This window comes from Phyllobates terribilis, unplaced genomic scaffold (genome assembly GCF_046119375.1).
Source record: "Phyllobates terribilis strain yellow unplaced genomic scaffold, ASM4611937v1 Scaffold_11__3_contigs__length_659146591, whole genome shotgun sequence".
In the NCBI taxonomy this organism is placed as follows: Eukaryota; Metazoa; Chordata; class Amphibia; order Anura; family Dendrobatidae; genus Phyllobates; species Phyllobates terribilis.
In genome coordinates this window covers 167381035-167405481 of record NW_027362771.1, presented here as the reverse complement: position 1 = coordinate 167405481, position 24447 = coordinate 167381035, and the positions used below count along the sequence as shown (strand labels likewise).

At 44.7% G+C, this 24447-nt stretch overlaps 1 protein-coding gene across 2 annotated transcripts in view; it reads right to left on the bottom strand.

Annotated features, from left to right (window-relative positions):
- The window catches only part of TBC1D15 (TBC1 domain family member 15), a 116384-nt gene that overhangs the window by 7889 nt on the left and 84048 nt on the right, over positions 1–24447 (bottom strand). For both annotated transcript variants that reach the window (XM_073651795.1, XM_073651796.1), the window contains 4 exons: positions 11388–11482; positions 7887–8003; positions 933–1033; positions 33–132 (listed from right to left, as the gene is read on the bottom strand). In XM_073651795.1, the coding sequence (XP_073507896.1) occupies positions 33–132; positions 933–1033; positions 7887–8003; positions 11388–11482 (413 nt within the window). The remainder of the gene's footprint in view (positions 1–32; positions 133–932; positions 1034–7886; positions 8004–11387; positions 11483–24447) is intronic.

The window sequence follows — 24447 nt, the reverse complement described above, 5'->3', positions numbered from 1 at the left end:
CCCAAAACAAAGTAACACTGATATATACATACCTAGATAACTACAAAAGCCACTGTCCAGAAGCCGCAGCAAAGTACTCAACTGGACCAACTGTGTCTTCATTCCCTGCATTTGTTCTTCAAAATTCTGATGCTGAGAAAAAAAAAGTTTAGTTTGCAATTTTAGTTTGTCACAAAACCAAACCCAGTAGCCAGGTCAGCAATCTTTGGCAGTAGGACAGGGGCTCTACAACATCCCGGCATTCATGGTTCTTCTATTGATTGGCCAGCATAGCGCAACGTCATCGTTGTGGGATTACGCACTTATGATGTTGTGCCAGGATGGTTAATCAGAATAAGGACTTCAGATGCCAGGAGGTGGTTCACAGTGCTACTGTCCAGCAGCCAGAAATTACATACTTGACCTCTGAACAGAGTCCTGCGAATCGATTTGCAACAAGTCTAAACCAAGCCCCTATATAAACTTGATTATATACCCGTATAGAGGGAATCAATTGACAGGTGAACACTACTAAACCTGCACCATACTGTGAACCCACAGCAAATTAAGAGCCATCAGGAGAACAAGGGGGAGTTTTTCTTGAGGGCTTTACAAGGAGTTTTCCCAGTGGTGCTGTCATGTCTACAGCGCTGCTGTCCATCACTGAGCTCAGTCTACATTGGCAGAGCTCAGTAATGGGCTGCAGCACTGTAGACGTGAAGTCACCGGTACAGGCCATACACAATCACTGGAGCAGTGCTGGACCAAGGGAGAGCGAATACCAGCTGAGTTTGTTATTTTTGTAAAATCACATAGCACTAAAGGTTATAATAAGAAGAAAAATGGACTGTTTTTCAAGGGGTACACTCTAATAATTAAACACAAATGAACTCCTCTAAAAAATAAAAAAAAAATGTAGAAGCTTTAAAATGTACCATTAGCTGTACATTTACCATTTGTTCCATGTACGATACAAAGCACCAAAAGGCATCAACTTCATTCTCCATGACGTACAAAACTGGTGAGAGCAAATCGCTCATCCCCTGAACATATCCTAAGATGGGCACAGAACATAAAAGGATGTTAATAGTAACATAAGGTAAATATAAAGAGAGTCATAAGATTATTAGGTGAACGCCACCATACCCATTGGTCAAGCATATACAGTTGGGTCCACAAGTATGTGGACAGTAACAATTTGCCTCTTTACACCAGTATAATAGATTTGTAACAGACACCAAGATGTGAATAAAGTGTAGACATTCAGCTTTAATTCAAGGTGAGTGAGAAAAATTTGCATTATCTGTTTAGGAATTACTGATATTTTTGAAGCCTGGATCGCATGGGCACCTCCAAATATTGAGTTTGTTACCTTGAGATCCTTTGCCAGGCCTTCACTGTAGTCATCTTTGCTGTTTATGGGCCTTTCTGCCTTCGGTTTGCCCACAGTAAAGATGCCTACACACTGGAGCATTATCAGCCATGACACAAGCACCCGATGCAAACTCGAGTAACGAGCACTTGCACTCAACACTAGTCGTCCTTTTTTTTTTTTTTTTTACTTTTGAAAAAACCCCAATCCTAACTCTAACCCTAACCCCAAAGAATGGAAAACCTTCATTTTTTTTGTTTATTTTATAATTTTTATCTAACTAAGGGGGATTTGATATACTATTTTTTTGGTTTTGATCACTGTGATAGACCCTATCACAGTGATCAAAAGGAACCCTATTGTTGCCGGGTACCAGCCACCAGATTTCAGAGGGCGCACTGTGTATGAGCCCACCATTTTTTTTCATTAAGAGGATGAAAAGGGCTGGGGGATGGAGCAGGAAAGACCAGGAGATGGCGGAGGATCGAGGGACATCATTTCTCTCTCCTCTAACATGTGTATCACGTCAGAAGAGAAAGAAATGTATTTAATGGCGGGCACAGGTTTTTTTTTTTCCCGCGATCGCCGTTATTCAGTGAATAACGGCGATCACCTAATTGAGAACCGGAAAATCTGGTCCTGATCATGTTCTCCTGGGTCTCAGCTACCCCGGAGATTTTCCGACTCTGGGGTTGCTACAGCCTTATTCCTGATCGCAGGTTTAAAACAGCAAAGAGGGAATAAGGCCCTTAATGCGCATCAGTGGTCGATAAGGGGTTAAGAGGCTATTAAGATGCATTTGTGGAATGTTTTGGTGGTTATCCTTCTGAACTGCAAAACACTGTCGTATCAGTTTTGAAGCCTTTTACTAACTTTGAACAGTAGGTGTAAAGTTCATCCTGCTATTTCTATCTGCAGTCACATCAGGGTCCCAGTTCCATTGGCAGCCATATTTGCCTTTTCCATAACACAACCTTCACAAGAGGAGGTTATGCTTTGGATCATGAGCCCTTCCTTCACTTTTCCATACACTTCTATTCCCATCTTTCTAGTATATGTTAATCTTCGTTTTATCTGCCCATAGAACTTGTTCCAGAACTCTGTTTTCTAGTAATGAAAGTGAAATAAATGACTACCGCGCCAGTGTACCGAGGCCAGGAGAAACAAGATGATTGGATAGTGAATAAAATAAATAAATAGTTTTTTTATAAACGGTTAAAAGACAAACACATACAGTACAGGAGTATAAATACGGGAGTCTTGATTGTTAAGGATACAGGGTAAGTATGTTGTGAAGGCCCGGGTTCACTTTTTTGTGTGATATAGAGGGGAGGCCTTCTGAGGGATCCAGAGTGTGTAGGTACCTATAAGGGATGTATAGAATTTTTTAGTTTACTACTTTAGGTGACTTGTAGGTAACCTACAACCAGGGCCTTCATAACATCCTTACCCCATATCCTTAACAATCAAGACTCCCGTATTTATACTCCTGTACTGTATGTGTTTGTCTTTTAACCGTTTATAAAAAAACTATTTATTTATTTTATTCACTATCCAATCATCTGGTTTCTCCTGGCCTTGGTACACTGGCGCGGTAGTCATTCTATTTCACTTTCAATTCTTCTACCTATGGGGTATATGGTGCCCCTTGCTACTCGCTGCAAGTGTTACTGAGTGTACTTACCAGCGCCCTTAACCCGGCTTCTCTCCTGTTTTCTAGTAATGTCCAATCTAGTGTTTCTGTTCTTGAAAGTTACCATTGATTTGAACCTTAAATGGGAATCTGTCAGCGGGATTCTGCTACCTCATCTGAGGGCAGCATGATGTAGGTAAAGGGAAGCTGTATCCAACAATGTATCACTTAGATTACTGGGTGCAGCTGTTCTAACACAATCAGAGCTTTTAGATTTAGAATGAAGCAGAGCTGAGAAACCTAACCCCGCCCTCACCAGGCTCTCTGTGTAAAAAAGGCCATAGACAGTGAGGTGCAGGCAATGTTAATCTCTTAGTGATAAATCCTTCACAGTTAGTAAACAACAGCACGCACTTTGACAAGTAGCACATCCCTGAATTCTGTGTTTCAGCCTTTAAAGTCTTGCTGTCTTCAGATTACATAGAAAAAAACTGCTGACATTCCTTTTAAAAGGTAAAACCTCCGGATTTAGAATAATGAAAGCACCACTTTGACAATGATATTGAGTTTTCATGAACTTGTAAAAAAAAAAAACAAAACCTTTATAACATCTAACTAAGAAGAGTTTTCTGCATTCCACCTCTATTTGATTTCTGTAGTTTCTCACAGAGCTGTGGAGTCGGTGTCTTGGAGTCTGTGTCCATTTTACTGGAGTCAGAGTCAGTATAAAATGGAGCGACACCGACTCCTAAAATACAATAAATTGGGTTCGTTAGTACAATGCAGTTTGTGGGGAATATTTTTTCATAAGAATTTGGGAAAGTTATGAAATGTCCTATAAATGTCTGTTCTGTTCCTGATCTAAGGATCTGGGCTTTTAGCTGAGATGAATCTGTGCTGCACTTTATGTACACGCTCAGTAGTGAGGCCGGGCTGTGGTGTCTGAGTTGTACAGGAAAATTGAAGAGTTGGAGGTTTGGTTTACAGACTCTACAGCCCTGGTTTCTCAGAACTTCTGGGGTCACTGAGCTTGTCTACGCATTCTTCCTTTTTAAGAATGTGAAAAATTGGTTTCGCCACTTAAAGATTCTTTGGCTACCTTTCTGGTAAGATAGAAAGGAAAGACTTAGAATCACCTCCAGGCCCGTTATTTGGACATGAAATAATGAGATACAGGTCACGTCGGACCACAAGGACCATGAATTGGCATATTAGTCAACTGTCCTATTATTTTGAGCCTGCAAAAATGGAGGCGTTTTGAAAAAAATGATTGTCATTCTTAAACAGTTACAGCAATGTTTTTTGTAAAACCCTCAAGCTGAAAGTGTACACTTCAATAATTTTGATGTTTTTTTTTTTTACAGATTCATTTTACTGATATGCAGAGGCTAAATTATGACAATTCTGTCACTGCCTAATAACATCTGGCACCAACTGCATGTATTAAATCAGCAAGGGGAGGGGGACATATGTACATGTAAGTCACATGTTTGGAAGCGGTTAAAGCTCTAGGTCACGCATTCCAATTTTATCCAGAATTACAACCATTAAAAAGGTTTTCTGAGACTTTAATATTGATGCTCTATCCTTACAATCCGAGCAATTAAAAGGGAATCTGTCAGCAGGTTTTGCTATGTAATCTGAAAGCTGAAGAGACCCAGAATCCAGTGATGCATCAATTACGCTGTTGCAAATGCATTCCAAAATATCTACAAGAAAAATATTTTTTTTACTAATTGAACTGGTTTTCCATTTGTAAAGTTTTATCTTAAAGGGGTTGTCCACTACTAGGACTACCCCTTCTTAAACTAAATGTTCGGTCCTGAGAAAATAATAAAGCCTATACTCACCTCCCGGACCGGCTCCGTTCCAGCGGTGCTGGCACTCGCAATCCCGGGGCTGTGATGCGGAGGAATGGCACGTGGTGCCCTGTGCCCAACATTTAGTTTAAGAAGGGATTGTCCTAGTAGTGGACAACCCCTTTAACAAAGACCCAGCTATTACAAGAGTCAAAAAAATTCTTCCCGTTATGCCTTTCTGCTGTTGTCCACTATCTAGTGTTCCTTCTTGTTAGTCAATTATCATTACAATATCTTAGATGGGATCTATATGTGACAATAATTAGCTATTGTATTGAGTATTTGTTATGTACAAACTGAAAAATATTAATGAAAAAAATCAAACTGAATAATAGCAATAAATGGATTAATTATTTTATTTACATTTTTCTGACTTTCAAATGAAAGTAAATTATATTTGTTTGGGCTGGCACCCATGTTTTCTGCTACAACAGAGGAAAAAACAAGAGAGAAAGTAGATACAAGACATTACCGTCACAGCCGAGCACTTTGTTACAAAGAGGAGGATTTGAATGTCATCCTGATAATATCTCAACAATCAATTTCTCATTACAGCACAAGCATCTGGATAAATCATCCCAGCATGGTGTTTAACACTTCCACTGCTGAAAGGCCTGAGACACTCACCAGGACAACCTAAAATTAATTAGCCAATAAGCCCCCTCCAGCACCTAAAGGATTAACAGATGGAAATTGGATCAAAGGAAACATGAATAACATTTACTCTACTCCATCTTCTAAAGCTTTATACTAGGCACTAATTAAGTGTAACAACTAAGTAAAGAACACGTCTCGTGCACTAGTCCTTTACGTCTATGCCACAGGAGTAAACTGGTCCTAATAACACTAGGGCTGATCTTAAAGGGATGTACAGGTTTACAAATGAGGGTACCATAATAGCACCAATCAATTCGTTGGGTTATGTCTGATAAAGTAGCTTTGCTTTATTCATAGAATCATAGAATGTTAGAGTTGGAAGGGACCTCCAGGGTCATCGTGTCCAACCCCCTGCTCAAAGCAGGATTCATTAAACTAAGCCATACGGTAGTCTTCAAACAGAACCTGGACAGACATCTATTGAAGGAGAACTCACCACCTCTGGTGGCAGCATGTTCCACTCATTGACCACCCTCACTCTAATCAGATCTCCTTATGCCAATGAGTTCGCTCTATGTGTCAGGACATTCCCAATTCATACACGAATCATAGCCATGGGTCCCATTATAAGTGGCAAAAGCCCAAATAGTGCTCTTGCTACCATATTGAAGAGCAATAGACTAGGCCACAACATAAAAAGTATGCTACGCTGTATATTGGTGACACAGTGATGTACGCCAAGGAACACTGCCGAATAGGTGCAATTTGATTGGCAGGACACAATCCAAGTGGCCGGGTTAGTAATCTCTGGCTGTTGGATGGAAGCCCAAAGAACCATCTTCTACATCCCAGGATGCGTGGCTCTTAATCTACAACAATGTTGTTTCGTCAGGCCAGCTAATCAAAAGGGAGAGAGAAAGGTAAGGAGGTTCACACAACCAAAAATATGTTGTAGTGTTCTGAAAGAAAAATATCCAAAATCCAGTAAAGAAAACCTTCGGCGCAGAATAAAGAATTCTCGAAAGTGTGTGTGTTTTATTTTATTTTTGAACTGACCAATGTATAAATACAATTATTTTCCAACATTTCGGCCTTTATCAAGGATATCTGTTGCTGCATACGTTGGTCCCTCAGTAGGGATGGTGTGTATGAACACATGACGTGGAGCAGGAGGTGATTCACAGGGCTCTCGTTAAGAGGCCAGAAATTACTTATCTGACCGCTGGACTTGATCCTGTCAGGCGATTTGCACCAACTCGAATATTGAGGTATGCATCCATCATAAAAAAGTGTATAGAGCCCAACGTTCACATGAACGAATTTGTGCATATAGCAAAAAGTCAAAAACTCTTAAGCACTCCATACACATTACATCAATGTCAGCTGATCCTGCCGATATTGGCCAGGCCCAGACAACTGTTGAATGAGTATTTGGGGCCTCAGACAACTGGTTGTTGGGGGGGGGGGGGTTAAGGATCTGGCATGTCAGATTTTGGATTGCGGATCCTTTTATTCTCTCGAGATAAGCCCCCAGACAGCTTATCTCGAGAGATACCACCAGACAGCTCTATTACAGAGAAGACTGGAGCACTCGACCGAATGAGCGCTCCGGTGTATGTGAGAGGAGGTTAAGATGGCTGATGGCTGAACAATCAGCCGCAGCATCGTTCATTCGACACCGATCTCATGCGTAAGGCCGGCTTTAGACTACAATTATGCATGCAAGAAGCTTTATACACTTTCATTACCTTGACTTTTATTCATTTGCCTAAAGTATTTTACAGTTATCTGTCTGATTGTCCCGTCTGTAAACAAGGCTGATCAACTCCTAAAAGAGCGGCACTTGAGAAAGGAAGATTACATCTAGGCTGAATAGAACTTGTCAAGCCACACACAAAACTACACAGCGTAGCCGGTCAGCTACATTTTAGAAGATAAAGAGAAATTCTGGCATTGGGTATTCATTATCATGGGGCGTTACTATTATTAGATGGAAGCAATGTTCTTTTTATATGGCTAAATGCAGAAAACTGGTTTCAATTCCAGAAGAATACTAGTTTTCACACTCGTCAATACAAGCGTGATCATTTCTGATCATATTTTGTTCTCTGGCGATGGCATTTGTTGTCTGTCACTATAGTGAGAAATAAACATTCTGTCTCCTGTCCTCAGAGCCATAGAAATAACACATTTGCTGTTGACTAGTGATAGATTACAGAGTTTGGACAAAGCCTGCCATTTGTCACAGACGTGCCAGTCACTATCATGAGAAATGAGCTTGCTTCTTACATCCACAAAATGACGTTACAAACCATATAAATAGAGAAAACTAATGGAAGATACAGACGCCCTTTAAATACACACAGACCAGACTGGCAGAGAGAAAGTTATATTAGTTAATTAAAAGTAAAGACATTTTTATCTAGAGTAATGAACATCCACTTACCAAGATCAAAATCGTACATACAATATGTCATCAAAATGTCATGGAGTAGAATTAATCCAGGATTATCTTGGCCTTCGTAAAATTTGTTTGTTCTGTCTGTGCGGTTCACATCTTTTTCTAACATGACGGATAAAGGAAATGACATTAAATATTTGAGCGATGAACTGCTCATTTACAGCAAACCCATATCTTCCAAATGCAGAGTATTGGCACACTTATTTCTGAGAGCTTGGAATGACAGCTCCGTCTGATGAATAGAGGAAAATACATTACAGGGCACATCATTCCGAGGGCACTGCTACTTCAAGTCCACTAGATAAGTGTATTTTTATAATACTCAGATAATGCTGATCAAATATTCTGTGATCTAAGCCACTTTAATGTGTAAGAGTTACATTTGAATAATCAGGAGAGCTGCACCAATATGCGAAATGTAAAAGGGATAATATGAATATTTAAAAGGCTGTCGAAATTGTGAATTTTATTACCATAAAAAAGGCAAAGTTTTCACGGATGCGGTTTTGGAATGAATATTATGATCTTATCCAAACAATGAGGGTCTAGAAAACAGTTAACCCACCTGGAATCAAGATCTACTATGATCGTCCCTGTCCACAACAATTTTTAGCTCTACGGTCTCAATTTAGAATAACAAAAAAATGAAAATATGCCGATCTGTGTCTGAGTCTAAGATCTGCACATAGAACATTAATCTTTAAAGTTGCTTCATTTGTTATTTTAGATGCACCGAGACAAAAAGGAAAAAAAATTGTTGCAAAGGTAGCCATAGCTTTTAAGGTAAATGATTGGAAGAAGGAAGCACCTACATGTAGATATCCAGCTGTACGGGTAAGTACTCAGTCTTCTCAGCGAGTCGCAGACATAGATTGGAGGGGTAGTGCACATGCATGACCACTGCTCCATTCAGTCTGGGGCACTGGACCTACATTCTTGTGATTATGGGGAATCCAATGATGCATTTATCACTTAGCCTGTAGGTTTTTACATCAGAAGCTGTACAGTAAACTTAAATAATTAGGTTACTTTGCCGACTGTATAATGGCTGTTTAGTAGAGTTGATCAAAAAGATTTGCAGAACCATGATCTAGCGGCTACAGTGGTTGTCCATGGCTGCTGGGCCAGAGCCCTGCAAAGCGTCTCCTACCCCCCAGTATCCCGGGTGCCTCTTCTGCTTTGTGGGCCTGCCGTGTCGTCATCCTTGCGATGCATGCTGTCATGTTGGGCCTTCTTAATCAGAAAAAGTGCTAGAAATACTGGCAGGTAAGAGGATGTTCGCAGGGCTCACATCTAGAGGCCACAGTTTACCAATGCACTAGGGTCCTGCAAATCATTTTAGCAAACTCTAGTGTTTCTAAGCTGTTAATGAGTTACTCCTAACATTGAAAGTTATCATGTATCCTTAGGATAGGTGATAATTAGCTGTTGAGTGCCACTGCTCAATTTATTATTGTCTAAGCTCTGTTGGAGATACCAAAGAACAGTGCTATAGGCACTGGAAACAATATGGGTTAAACTGCGCTGCAGTTGAATGATGGTGAAAAGAGATTACCAGATCAGGTGAGCACGATAGTGCATATTCTTTTCCAAACCATCTTTCCAGATAAGACCCTATTGCGCTTTTTGTCCCTTTCAATTTTTTTCTCAGAGTTCGGTGCTAGGCATTCTACAGCAGTCTAAGGCTGCGTTCACACATTGCGTATTTTTGCGCACTTTTTTGCGCGCGCTTTTTCACAATACGCAATGTGCCTTGTGTCTGCCAGCAAAGTGAATGGGAAATTCACTTTGCCGTTCAGACACTGTGTGAATTTACGCAGCGCGAAAGCGCAGCTGCGTAAAGAATTGGCATGTCAATTCTTTACGCAGCTGCGTCCTGCGCTTTCTCTCTAGTGTGCCCATTATAAGCGATGGAATAACGCAGCGGTGTTCACACACTGTATAATTCCAGCGCCTTTTTATGGAGGCGCAGGAGAAACTATGGATACTCACCTATCCGATGGATGGGAAAGCTGACCGGTCCGGTCCCGCCGCTTCCAGCATCTGCCGGTGAAGCGATCAGCTGTAAGCTAACCGGCTTGTACCCGGCCGGTCAGCTGACAGTCAGCTGATCGCTTCACGGCAGATGCTGGAAGCGCGGGACCGGACCGGACACCTCTCCCATCCATCGGATAGGTGAGTATCCATAGTTTTTTTCTTTTAAAGCAGTGTATGTACTGCAGCCAGAAGCTGTCTGTACATACACTGCTAGGGGGACACACACACGACACAGAAACATACATTACATTACATTACATACAGGTGTCCATGCTCCTCACACTTCATTTTCTCCTGCACCTCCGTAAAAAAACGCAGGAAAAAACGCAGTGTGTGAATGGAGGTGCTTTTTTTACCTGCGTAAAAAAAAGCAGGAAAATACGCGCGCGTAAAAAAACGCAGGGAAATACGCAATGTGTGAACGCAGCCTAAGAGACGACGAATGCATGGGCACAACTCCATTCCCATGGAGCGTTCCAGCGCCACATTCCAGGAACAGAGGGAACAAAGCAGTCAGGCAAAAACAGACTAGAAAGTTATCATAAGAGGTGCATTTACACTGAAAGGTTATCAAGGACAAGCGGGTTCACGATTATCTTGCAATGTAAACAGGCTAGATGAATATTCTTTTCTGCTGCACAACAAGAGTAAGCAGGACTTGTGCTGCCGAAAACAATGCTTATGTGCATTGAACGATCCATTGCAGATCTATGTGCACCACAAAGCCCAGGCTGTCTAAAAAGGCAATTAAATGACCGCCAATTGGAAAAGATTTAGCAGTCAGCGGTCATCTAATGCCGCAAATTGGCTAATGTATACCAATAATGCCTTACGGCTGTGTGAAAACATGTTTGCTGCGGTAAAAGGGGTTGTGCCTTCTAAAATGAAAATCTGCAGTCACACTGCAGACTTTCCACGGCAGTCACACTGCAGACTTTCCACGGCAGTCACACTGCAGACTTTCCACGGCAGTCACACTGCAGACTTTCCACGGCAGTCACACTGCAGACTTTTCACTGCAGTCACGGAATCCCCCCAGCACATGCACTGTGTGGATTTGCCGGTTTCTGAGCCAGGAATGGCGGTGATGTATGCAATTTACATACTCCCGTACAAAAACAATCTAGTGGGAGAGGCCGTTCGCGGCTTACAAAAATAAGTGAATATGCGCAGCGCACAGTGCTTGAGCAGCGGGATTCAAAAGTCCGCAGTCACTCTTTCATTTTAGACCGGACAACTCCTTTATAGGAGCAGAACTATAAATTCAGCTCTGGACTATAATACAGGTAGTATTTCATGATACTGGCAGCATCTCAGGGAAAATAAGTAATTTAATGTATCCAGAAAGTTACTCAACTTTAAATGTAATCTGTAAAATTGAACTCAAAATATGAACATACCAATCGTCTTAAAGACAATATTTCTGTTATGTCAAATGTCAGAAAATACCTATTAAACTTCTGTAATCTCGGAGCCTTGAATTGCGCTTTTCTTGCTCCTCACTAACAGATTTCCACTGGAGTTTCATTCGAAAATATTCATCTCTGAAAAAGAAAAAAAAAAATTGCAGAAACGCCAATTAAATTAATTACTGCAGAAATGCCATTGAAGACTATATCTAACAATAACATTTCCAAAACACGTTGCTCAACTAAAGAATACCACATTAGGCCTCAATACATTTATGGAAGATAGAGCATATTATCAGTTTACACTGTTCTCTCCTTGAAGATACTGAAAATAAAACAATAGACAATGCCATGAAATGGCACTTTAATTACAATGTGGAAGTCAGGCCTAATAAAAATGTCAAGTGAAAAAGATTACTCCCCATCCTTGTTATACAGCACCAATGACGAGAAAAAAAGGTTAATGGAATTAAGTGAGAAAGTGGGGGTTTTATTTGACTTCAAATGACTTTCTCCTCTTCCCTATCTGATCACTCTATCCAATGCTGAATAAAACTATTTAATGTAATGAGCCATAAATGCAGAGTAGGACCGTCTACCCACAATCTGAAGAACATGCACTTACGATGTGAATGCAATGCCCGAGTAACCCTTTATATTCATAAACTACAACTGATAAACCAACACCTGCCAATGTAGAGAAAGATGTGACGCAGAATGAATCAATGTTTAAAAAAAAAAGGCAGCAAATGCTATGGAGATCAATTCCCTGGTTAGATGGTATCTAAATAAGTCTCGGGGTTTGTTTTAGTGCACCGACAGCACCAGAACTAAACGACCATTGATCAGCAAAGCTTTAGCGACTTGCAGACGTTCGGTCGGCCTGTGTAAACACACTGTTAAAGTAAACTATGTGCAATTAGAGATCTGAATTAGATTGCTCAGTGCACACAGACTGCCATTGTTCTCGATAGTGTGAATCCTGTTTGCACAGGACGATACGCTGCAGAGAATGATCATTTTTTGAGCTGCGCAAGACATCGATTTGCTTGTTAATCAGGCGATTTGCAACCTATTTACACGATAAGATAAATTGTGAAACGAGCGTTATTAAGAAAGCACGTTCATGATAGTCAGTCAGTGTAAATGCACTCTCAAATCAACACAGAACGATTTTTTTTATGGATGTTGATTAAGAAATTGGATCTGAAAACTTGACAACATTTGGGTTTTGGACCCCACATCGCTATTGGAAAGATATGAGGAGCTTAGCCTTAAAGAGGTTGTCCACTACTATATAAAATGCCCCAATGTATTTAAACTGTGGATGGAAGTGTTTTTGTAAAATACCTTGCTTGTTCTTTATTGCCTGTGAGCGGCGCTATCACTGGCCGCTCACAGGCATCACGTGACCCCCGGCTGCAGCCGGCTCTGACATCCGCTTATGTCACGTCAAGTTCCGGCTGCAGCCAGGCGTGACCCAGTGACGCGCTCCCTGGTGAGTGACGGGCTGTGGGCAGGGTTTCTCCGCGAGTCACACCCAGCATCTACCACGCGCTTTCCCAATGAATGCAGGAGAGAGAAAGCGCGTGGTGGGTGCTGGTCTGTGATGCGCGGGGAAACCGCACCCACAGCCCATCAATCAGCGGGGAGCGTGTCACTGGGTCACGCCTGGTTGTAGCCGGAACTTGACGTGTCATCATCGGATGTCAGAGCAGACTTCAGCCGGGTGTCACGTGATGCCTGTGAGCGGTCAGTAATAGCACTGCTCACAGGCAGTAAAGAACAAGCAATGTATTTACAAAAACCCTTCTCTCCACAGTTTAAATACATTGGGGGCACTTTATATACAACCACTGGCAAAAATTATGGAATCACCGGGCTCCGAGGATCTTCATTCAGTTGTTTAATGTTGTTGAAAAAAAGCAGATCACAGACATGGCACAAAACTAAAGTCATTTCAAATGGCAACTTTATGGCTTTAAGAAACATTAAAAGAAATCAAGATAAAAAAATGTGGTACTCATTAAGGGTAATTTTTTTCAGACCAAGCAGAGGGAAAAAATTACGCAATCACCCTGTACATTTTCATTTCCAAAACTAACACCTGCATCAAATTAGATCTGCTCGTTAGTCTGCATCTAAAAGGGAGTGACCACACCTTGGAGAGCTGTTGCACCAAGTGGACTGACATGACTCAAGGCTCCAACACGAGAGATGTCAATTGAAACAAAGGAGAGGATTATCAAACTCTTAAAAGAAGAGAAATGATCACTCAATGTTGCAAATGATGATGGTTGTTCACAGTCAGCTGTGTCTAAAATCGGGACCAAATACAAACATGGGAAGGTTGTTAAAGGCAAACATACTGATAGACCAAGGAAGACATCATAGCATCAAGACCGGAAACTTAAAGCAATATGTCTCCAAAACAGAAAATGCACAACAAAATGAATGGGAGGAAACAGGAGTCAATGTCTGTGACCGAACTGTAAGAAACTGCCTAAAGGAAATGGGATTTACATACAGAAAAGTTAAACATAAGCCATCATTAACACCTAAACAGAAAAAAACAAGGTTACAATGGGCTAAGGAAAAGCAATCGTGGACTGTGGATGACTGGATGAAAGTCATATTCAGTGATGACTCGCGAATCTGCATTGGGCAAGATGATTATGCTGGAACTTTTGTTTGGTGCCGTTCCAATGAGATTTATAAAGATGACTGCATGAAGAGAACATGCAAATTTCCACAGTCATTGATGATATGGGGCAACATGTCAGGTAAAGGCACTGGGGAGATGGCAGTCATCACATCTTCAATAAATGCCCAAGTTTACATTGATATTTGGACAGTTTTCTTATCCCATCAATTAAAAGGATGTTTGGGTATGACAACATAATTTTTCAAGATGATAATGCATCCTGCCATAGAGCAAAAACTGTGAAAACATTCCTTGAAAGAAGACACATAAGGTCAATGTCATAGCCTGCAAATAGTCTGGATCTCAATCCAATTGAAAATCTTTGGTGGAAGTTGAAGAAAATGGTCCATGACAAGGCTCCAACCTGCAAAGCTGATCAGGCAACAGCAATCAGAGAAAGTTGGAGCCAGATTGATGAAGAGTACTGTTTGTCACTCAATAAGTCCATGCCTCAGAGACTGCAAGCTGTTATTAAAGCCAGAGGTAGTGCAACAAAATACTAGTGATGTATTGGAGTGTTCTTTTGTGTGTTTGTCTTTCATGATTTCATAATTTTTTCCTCAGAATCGAGTGATTGCATAATTTTTTCCCTCCGCTTGGTCTGAAAAAAATTACCCTTACTGAGTACAACATTTTTAATCTTGATTTCTTTTAGTGTTTCTTAAAGCCCTAAAGTTGCCATTTGAAATGACTTTAGTTTTGTGCCATGTCTGTGATCTGCTTTTTTTCAACAACATTAAACAACTGAATGAAGATCCTCCGAGCCCGGTGATTCCATAATTTATGCCAGGGGTTGTAGTATTGGACAACTTCTTTAAAGAGGTTGTCTCATTAGAAAAAAAAATCTTGAAAGGTTTGCAAATGTAAATAATATATTTTATAGTTTTCTAGACTTCATTGATGGACAAATTTTAGATTTCATTGCTTATATTTAACACTCTGAGGGAATCCTTCCCAAACAACACAGTCACAGTTAAGGGCTCATTCAGATGTCAGTGATTTTATCATACATTAACAAATGATCCAAGTTTCATCAGTGTTTCTGATCAGATATTCATCAGTGGCTGGCAAGTGTCAGAATTTGCCATCATTTTTCTCGCATGAAGCAAAAAAAAACCCCCAGAGGTTTCTCAACCTTCTGTTATCAGTCAGTAAGAAACAAACTGCAAATGTATGGCATCTGAGTGCTATCCAATTTTTTAACAGACTGATAGACTTGCATTGGCGAGTTTGATCCTTAACTCTGATTAAAATTGGATAAGTCTCCGTGTTTTGTGCAGAGCACTTAGTCCGTTAAAATACATGGTCATGTGAACAGCCCCATAGACTACACTGCTCAAAAAAATAAAGGGAACACTCCAATAACACATCCCAGATCAGAAAGAATGAAATATTCTCATTGAATATTTTGTTCTGTACAAAGTTGAATGTGCTGACAACAAAAAATCACACAAAAATCATCAATGGAAATCAAAATTATTAATCAATGGAGGCCTGGATTTGGAGTCACCCCCAAAATTTAAGTGGAAAAACACACTAAAGGCTGATCCAACTTTGATGTAATGTTCTTAAAACAAGTCAAAACGAGGGTCAGTATGGTGTGTGGCCTCCACGTGCCTGTATGACCTCCCTACAACTCCTGGGCATGCTCCTGATGAGGTTGCGAATGGTCTCCTGTGGGATCTCCTCGCAGACCTGGACTAAAGCATCCGCCAACTCCTGGACAGTCTGTGGTACAACGTGACGTTGGTGGATGGAGCGAGACATGATGTCCCAGATGTGCTCAATCGGATTCAGGTCGGGGGAATGGGCAGGCCAGTCCATAGCTTCAATGCCTTCATCTTGCAGGAACTGCTGACACACTCCAGCCACATGAGGTCTGGCATTGTCCTGCATTAGGAGGAACCCAGGGCCAACCGCACAAGCATATGGTCTCACAAGGGGTCTGGGGATCTCATCTCGGTACCTAATGGCAGTCAGGCTACCTCTAGCGAGCACATGGAGGGCGGTGTAGCCCTCCAAAGAAATGCCACCCTACACCATTGCTGACCCACTGCCAAACCGGTCATGCTGAAGGATATTGCAGGCAGAAGATCGCTCTCCACGGTGTCTCCAGACTCTGTCACATGTACTCAGTGTGAACCTGCTTTCATCTGTGAAGAGCACAGGGCGCCAGTGGCGACTTTGCCAATCCTGGTGTTCTGTGGCAAATGCCAAGCGTCCTGCACGGTGTTGGGCTGTGAGAACAACCCCCATCTGTGGACGTTGGGCTGTCCTACCACCCTCATGGAGTCGGTTTCTAATCGTTTGTGCAGACACATGCACATTTGTGGCTTGCTGGAGGTCATTTTGCAGGGCTCTGGCAGTGCTCCTCCTGTTCATTCTTGCAAAAAGGCGGAGGTAGCGGTCCTGCTGCTGGGTTGTTGCCCTCCTACGGCCCCTCCATGTCTCTTGGTGTACTGGCCTGTCTCCTGGTAGTGCCTCCAGCCTCTGACAGACACAGCAACTGTGCAACTTCTGTGGGTTGTAGAGTCCGTCTCATGCTACCATGAGTGTGAAAGCACAACCAACATTCAAAAGTGACCAAAACATCAGCCAGAAGGCATTGGTACTGAGATGTGGTCTGTGGTCCCCACCTGCAGAACCACTCCTTAATTGAGTGTGTCTTGATAATTGCCAATAATTTCCATCTATTGTCTATTCCATTTGCACAACAGCAAGTGAAATTGATTGTCAATCAGTGTTGCTTCCTAAGTGGACAGTTTGATTTCACAGAAGTTTGATTTACTTGGAATTATATTCTGTTGTTTAAGTGTTCCCTTTATTATTTTGAGCAGTGCATAATGGGTATGTGTTTTACCTGTGAAAAGTTCTAGTGAGCCCTAAACCACAGCACTTTAGATTGCACATCAATCTAAACAAAACAATGTTTTGGTCCTCTCAGACATACCGCAGTAACAATAAAAAGCATATATCAGGAAAGGTGGACACTAATATAAAGAAATACATAGTATAAGGAATAAGGGCTGAAATCCTATAGACCCTATAGACCCAATAAAACAATTATATAATATAAAACTCAGAAATATCATGATTGGTCCATACATATAGAAAATTTACACAATTTTGTATCTTCCAAATATATGAACCAGTCATGGTATTTCTGAGTTTCATGTTACATAATAAGAAAATATTATCATTATATATGCATTTATGGGGCTATAGGATTACAGAGATATACCGGTAAATGGTTTCTACCTTATATTATGTAGTTATTGGTATTGGTGTCCACCTTTTCTGATACATGCTTTGACACAGGAAGAAAGAACCTCCTGTGAATTTATTTATTTTACTTATACAGCGCCATCATATTTCGCAGTGCTTTACAGACATTGTGAGTCCTAATGGGGACAGTGATGACAATCTAAATTCCCCATCAGTATGTCTATGGTTTCTTCCCACACTTCAGAGTATCTGGAGGAAGAAGCAATCTCACACTGTCCTAAATGTCCAGGCACTAATGTGGTTTTGATTCATCTTCTTTGGAGAGGTCTTACCTTATTTTGATATTTGGTTTAGATTAGAAATTAAGAATTCTATTTCTTGAATAACTTACTACATCTTATTGATATTTCCCGCCTGCAAATTAACAACAAACTCTATGAAGAAATTAAAACAAGACATATAAATATTCCATATCAATTGAGGGTAGGTCCTAAAAAGATCCCTCTGGTCAGCCTAAAGAAGCTCAACCTGATTCAGACTGTTGCCAAAAGACTCAGCAGCTGTTGTACAACAACAATTCTCCTCAGTGGAAACCTGACAACCTATTTCCATAGTGGAGACCTAGGTAAAAAAGATCCTCCATGGGAATCCCAGTTAAGGCTAAATAACCCAATAAAAGGATAAAAATTTGCGCTGGTATAGTGGACAAAACTGGAGATGGACAAGTTAAAACCTTTAACTTGTCCATCTCCAGTTTGTCCACTATACCAGCGCAAATTTTTATCCTTTTATTGGTTTATTTACCCTCCGACAATTTATTGTAACTGTCTCAAATTCACAGCAGGTCATAGTGACTAGCCTACCAGCGCCACTTTTACTACTGTAACTCCTTTCTAGTTCTAAAAGAAGTTTCAAGCACAGAGGTTTGTTTTTTTGATTATATATATATATATATATATATATATATATATATATATATATATATATATATATATATATATATATATATATATATATATATATATATACACATACATACACATATATACATACATACATACATATACAGTACACACCAAAAGTTTGGCCACACCACATTTAAAGATTTTTCTGTATTTTCATGACTATGAAAATTGTACATTCACACTGAAGGCATCAAAACTATGAATTAACACATGTGAAATTATATACTTAACAAAAAAGTGTGAAACAACTGAAAATATGTCTTATATTCTAGGTTCTTCAAAGTAGCCACCTTTTGCTTTGATGACTGCTTTGCACACTCTTGGCATTCTCTTGATGAGCTTCAAGAGGTAGTCACCGGAAATGGTCTTCCAACAATCTTGAAGGAGTTCCCAGAGATGCTTAGCACTTGTTGGCCCTTTTGCCTTCACTCTGCGGTCCAGCTCACCTCAAACCATCTCGATTGGGTTCAGGTCTGGAGAATGTGGAGGCCAGGTCATCTGGTGTAGCACCCCATCACTCTCCCTCTTGGTCAAATAGCCCTTACACAGCCTGGAGGTGTGTTTGGGGTCATTGTCCTGTTGAAAAATAAATGATGGTCCATGTGATGAACCTGTAGCCGCCATCTTGGTAATGATAAATCATATCCAGGGATGGCCACACTTCAGCAGCCCCCACCCTTGGGACCTTCTGTTAAAACGTCAACTAGATAGTTTCCCCCCATCCAGGCTCCTGTAAGATAAGAAGCCTACTTAACACTTGAATGCTAGGAGCTTCAAAGACTTCGAGAGGAAACACAGCCAGCAGGGGGGGGTGCTTCGTCTATCTGTACCTGACCATTTGTCCCATAGGACTAGTTTCTTTGTCTGTCACAAGCATGGAGGCATAAGATATAGAAACATGAATAGTACACGCATGTTGCGTGGGATGGGCCAATAAAAAAATATCACGGCGTCCCGGAGCCATTGCGCACACAAGCCTCCGCGGTAGACGTTTGTACGTGCTCTGGAAGCCAAGATATAGCGCGGAGCCATTCCTGAGGACCGTATGGTATCATAATTGATATCAAAAGGTCGGTTACGGCGGCCCGAATCCATGGGAACCCCTGGGGGTATCATGAGACCATCCCAGAAGAAGTTATTGGGTTCCATAGAATTTGGGCTTCTGATCGAAGTTAGACCTGAGGGTGGAGACTGAGCCAGCTGACCTCACCAGCAGTGGGCGGGACGGGGCAGGTAAGATAGCAGGACAGACAAGAGACAAGTCAGTTTTTGACCCAAGAGTGGTGTGCTGAACATCTGAGCACCAGCTGAGGCCACCAAGGGGAGGAGCAGTTTGACCATGCGGTGGTAGGCCTCAGCCTGTAACAAAGAACCGTGCCTGCGACCGCAGAATCCTCTCCCTGCGTCACAAGAAAATCAAGAAACCGGTAACTGATATGCTGTGGTGATTCTGTGTGTTGTATTCCATTGTTGTATAGTTTAGCCTGACCTTATACCTGTGTATATTTAGTTGTATATCGTGTATCTAGTGTATTATTATAATCAATTACCTCAAGTAATTGTGGGCCTGCCTTTTATTCTGCATAACGAACGCACGTCCGTGTGAGCTCGGCTCAAGCCAAAAACGCTACCCAGGGTTGGTTCCTGACCCGATATAGGCCCATTCACGGACTGGGCGTATATCTAAAATAGGGACTGGTGGCAGCATACCAACTGGGGATTGGGGAAGGCTGGTAGTGACGGTCGGAGGTTCAGATATATATATTCCTGGCGCGGCCAAGGAAGATATATATACCGCCCTCACTACAGAGGGCCCCGATACCCAGTAGGTTACAGGACAGTCTCCCTGGCGACCGCTTATCCTAGGTGCAGTTCCTTGACTGACCTGAGGCTAAGAGGGCGCTAGCGAGTTGTGCTGTGTAGTGACGTTACGGTTTAGTGACGTTGAAGGGATAACACACTACCGTGTTCCCTGCGCTGGTTGCAGCTTCCTGGCACTACTTTCTCTAGGTGCAGTACCTTGACTGACCTGAGAGGTAAGGGGGCGCCAGAGAGCTGCACCCACCGGCCGGCTTTCATCACATTGGTGGCAGAGCGGTGGGATTGCAGAATAATAGTGTTGTGGGACCCCTACTCCCAGGCACTAAAGACTGCCAGTGGTAACTTCCACTGCTGGAGTCTTAAGGTCAGCCCAACGTTAGACGGTCAGGCTAAAAGTATAACAAGGTGTGTGCAAACTCAGGGTTGCAGCGGTGTCGGTTACCAAGATGGCAGACGGCACCAGGAGCAAGACCCTGCAGGAGGCTAATGCTACGGTCCGTGTGGCAGGAGGGGAGGACATTGTTACTCATGGCGAGGAGGAGTCCAGCCCGGGCACCTCAGGGAGCCAGTCCCCAGTATACGGTCCCGCAGTGGGCTGCCCACCACCTACCCAGCCCAGCCTGTCCAGATCACAAGCCCTTTTACAAGCGGCTATGGCAAGTCTCCAGTCTCATGGCGATGCCGTCTACAAAACCCTCCTGGCAGCATCAGAGAAGGCAGCGGAGGAGGAGCGCGAAGCTGCGGAGCGCCGGGAGGCTGCGGAGCGTGAAGCTGCAGAGCGCCGGGAGGCTGCGGAGCGTGCAGAGCGAGCTGCGGAGCGCCAGCACCAACTGGACCTGGCCCAGCGGGGGCTTCCGCTAGAGCAACCAACCCATCAGGAGACCAAGTCGTCCAAAGTCCGAGCTGAGGACTTCCCTCTACTGGAGAAGGATGGGGACCTGGACTCCTTTCTGGTGGCATTTGAACGGACCTGTCTTCAGCACCATCTGGCCCGGGATCAGTGGGCCAGATACCTGACCCCCCGTTTGAGGGGTAAGTCCCTGGATGCCTTGGGGGACTTACCTGCCGGGGAGGTACAGAACTACGACTGCATCAAGCGGGCCCTGATCCGGCAGTACAACCTCACTCCCGAGTCGTACCGCCAGAAGTTCCGGAGCCTGCTGCGTGGCCCCAAGGACACCTGGACCGATCATATGCGGGCGCTGTTGAGAGCCGCAGAGCACTGGACCTCGGGTCTAGCGCTTACTACCCGCCAGGAGGTCCAGGAACTGTTCGTCACGGAGCAGTTCTTGTGGAACTGCCCAGAGGACCTCCGACAGTTCCTCCGTGACCGAAAACCAACAGGGGCTTCTGCTACAGCCGCCCTGGCAGACGAGTATGCCAATAACAGGGCGCCTGAGCTGAAGAAGTCTGCCAGCAGCACCTGGAGAGGGGGTAAGCCCAGTCATGCCCCTGTTTCCCCGGCCCCTAGAACACAAGGGGTGTATCCCCCTGTTGCCCTCTCCAGGCAAGGACCAGACGTAAGACGTTGTCATCTATGCAACAAACCAGGACACTTTAGGGCTGAGTGTCCCCAGCGCCAAAAGACCCCATCCCAGTCCCAGAGAGCGCCCAATGTTTTGTGTGTGGGAGGGGGTGGTGGTAGGTCCCTGGACAACATCCAACCCGTCACCATAGGCCGTTCTGCGGTCATGGGACTGCGGGACACGGGCGCTGAACGAACACTGGTACGGCCTGAGGTGGTGTCCCCCCAGGACTTGGTACCAGGAAAGACTCTTTCCGTCTCCGGGGTTGGAGGCGTGGAGCCGGCACTTCCCGTTGCCATGGTGTATTTGGACTGGGGTGCCGGAAGGGGGATGCGGGAGGTGGGAGTAACGCCAAATATTCCCGCAAATGTTTTATTAGGGACCGACTTGGGGCGTCTAGTATCGCAGTATGTACCCTCTGAACCCCCAAGTTCGGCCCCCCAAGAGTGTATTGATTTGTCTGCTGCTAATGCCAACCATGTTGTATGTAGTGTGTGTCCTGCTGAGGAGGAGGGAGTGAAACCTGAGGGTAACACCTGCACAGACACAACACAAACAGGGTTAGTGAAAGCAGGTGGGGAGTGTGGGGATGCCCGCAGAGGTGCTCAGCCGGCGTGCCGTGACCTCTTGTCCTCCGGTGAGGGAGGGGGCGGGCAGGATTCTGTAGAGGGAAGCTCAGGGATGGAGAGGGGGGCAGCTACCGGCAGTGTAGGGCTCCCAGGGGTATCCAGGCTGCTGAGTATAGGCCCACTGCAGGGGGAGGAACAGGCCATGGGAGGTGGGGGTGTCCCAAGAGAGGAGCCGCCAGGTAAGACCCCAGGGCAGGAGTTCCCCACATCCGAGATGTCCAAAGGCCTAGGAAGCCTGCCTGATCGGGCGGCTTGGTCAGAAACAGAGGGGAAGCAGGCACTACCCACGGTCACAGCGGTCATAGCCGCTGTCACCAGGAGTGGGAGCGCCGGAGCCCAAGGAGCCTTGCAGAGGTCCGACGGCTTCCCCACTTCTGACCAAGTGTCTGCCGGGTCAGACAGCGGCCAGGTGACATGCCCGGAGGGGCTGACAGAGGATGTGGCAGTTTCGTCGATTCTGGCCACATCAAGTCAGGAATTTCAGGCTGCGTTGGAAGCAGACGACAGCCTGAAAGCTCTCAAGGAACAGGCGGCACAGCCTCCCATGGAGTCAGACTGCGAGCGGGTGGTCTGGGACCAGGGACGGCTGTACCGGGTAACGGTCCAGCAGGGTTCACCGGAGGCGTGGCCCAGGGACCGACAGTTAGTGGTACCCTATCCGTTCAGGGCGGAATTGTTGCGGATCGCACACGAGATTCCGATGGCCGGACACCTAGGGATCGCTAAAACCAAGGCCAGGATAGCTCAGCATTTCTACTGGCCTGGGATGGGAGCCGCGGTGGGTGCCTACTGCCGTTCGTGTGACACCTGTCAGAGGGTGGGGAAGGCGGGGCCGCGCCCCAAAGCCCCACTGGTAACTCTGCCAATCATCGAAGAGCCTTTCTCGAGGGTTGCTGTGGATCTTATTGGACCTCTGTCCACTCCCAGCCACTCCGGGAAATGCTTCATACTCACGGTAGTGGACTATGCCACCCGGTACCCGGAAGCGGTAGCTTTGTCGTCCATTCGGGCCGACAAGGTGGCTACCGCCTTACTGGAGATCTTCTCCAGAGTGGGTTTCCCCCAAGAAATGCTCACCGACCGAGGGACCCAGTTCATGTCGCGGCTGATGGAGTCCCTCTGTAAGCAAATGCAGGTGCAACATCTGGTGGCCAGCCCGTATCACCCACAGACTAATGGCCTGTGTGAGCGGTTCAATGGCACCTTAAAGCAGATGCTTAAGATGTTGGTCGACTCCCACGGGAGAGACTGGGAGCGTTACCTCCCACACCTCCTATTTGCTTACCGGGAGGTTCCGCAGGCCTCAACGGGGTTCTCCCCCTTTGAGCTCCTGTACGGGCGACGGGTACGGGGCCCCCTGGCTCTGGTGAAGGAAGCATGGGAAGGGGATTTGGCCACCCCCGAGGTGTCGGTCATCGAGTATGTCGTGCGCCACCGGGACAGGATGATGGCCTTGGCAAAGCTGGTGCAGGACAATATGGCCCAGGCCCAGGCCGACCAGAAGCGGTGGTACGACCAGAATGCTTGTGAGAGGACCTACCAGGTGGGTCAAAAGGTGTGGGTACTGGTCCCCGTACCACAGAACAAGCTTCAGGCAGCCTGGGAAGGTCCCTACTTCGTGCACCAGAAACTCAATGCCGTCACCTATCTGGTCACCCTGGATCACGCCCGTGGAAGGAGGAAGGCCTTCCACGTGAACATGATGAAGGCTCATCATGAGCGGGAAGCGACTGCCCACCCAGTGTGCAACCTTCCCGAGGAAGGAGAGGTAGAAACCCTCCTGGATCTGCTCACCCAAGCCAAGGCGGGTGGGTCCATCGAGGATGTGGGGGTTGGCCACCAGCTCACGGAGGACCAACGGTCCCAGCTGGGGACCACCCTGCACCCCTTCCGGGGGCTGTTCAGCAGCCTGCCCGGAAGGACTGAGATGGCTGTCCACGACGTGGACACTGGCGATCACCCGCCGATCCGGCGTTCAGCATATCGGGTCTCTTTCGAGGTGCAGGGAAACATGCGCCAAGAGATAGACGAGATGCTGAAGCTGGGGGTGATCCAGGCATCCAGCAGCGCGTGGGCCTCGCCTGTAGTCCTCGTACCAAAGAAGGACCGAACTACACGGTTCTGCGTGGACTACCGGGGGCTCAACGCTGTAACGGCCACCGATGCGTTCCCCATACCACGCATCGATGACCTGCTCGATCGGATGGCCGGGGCTAAGTACCTGACCATC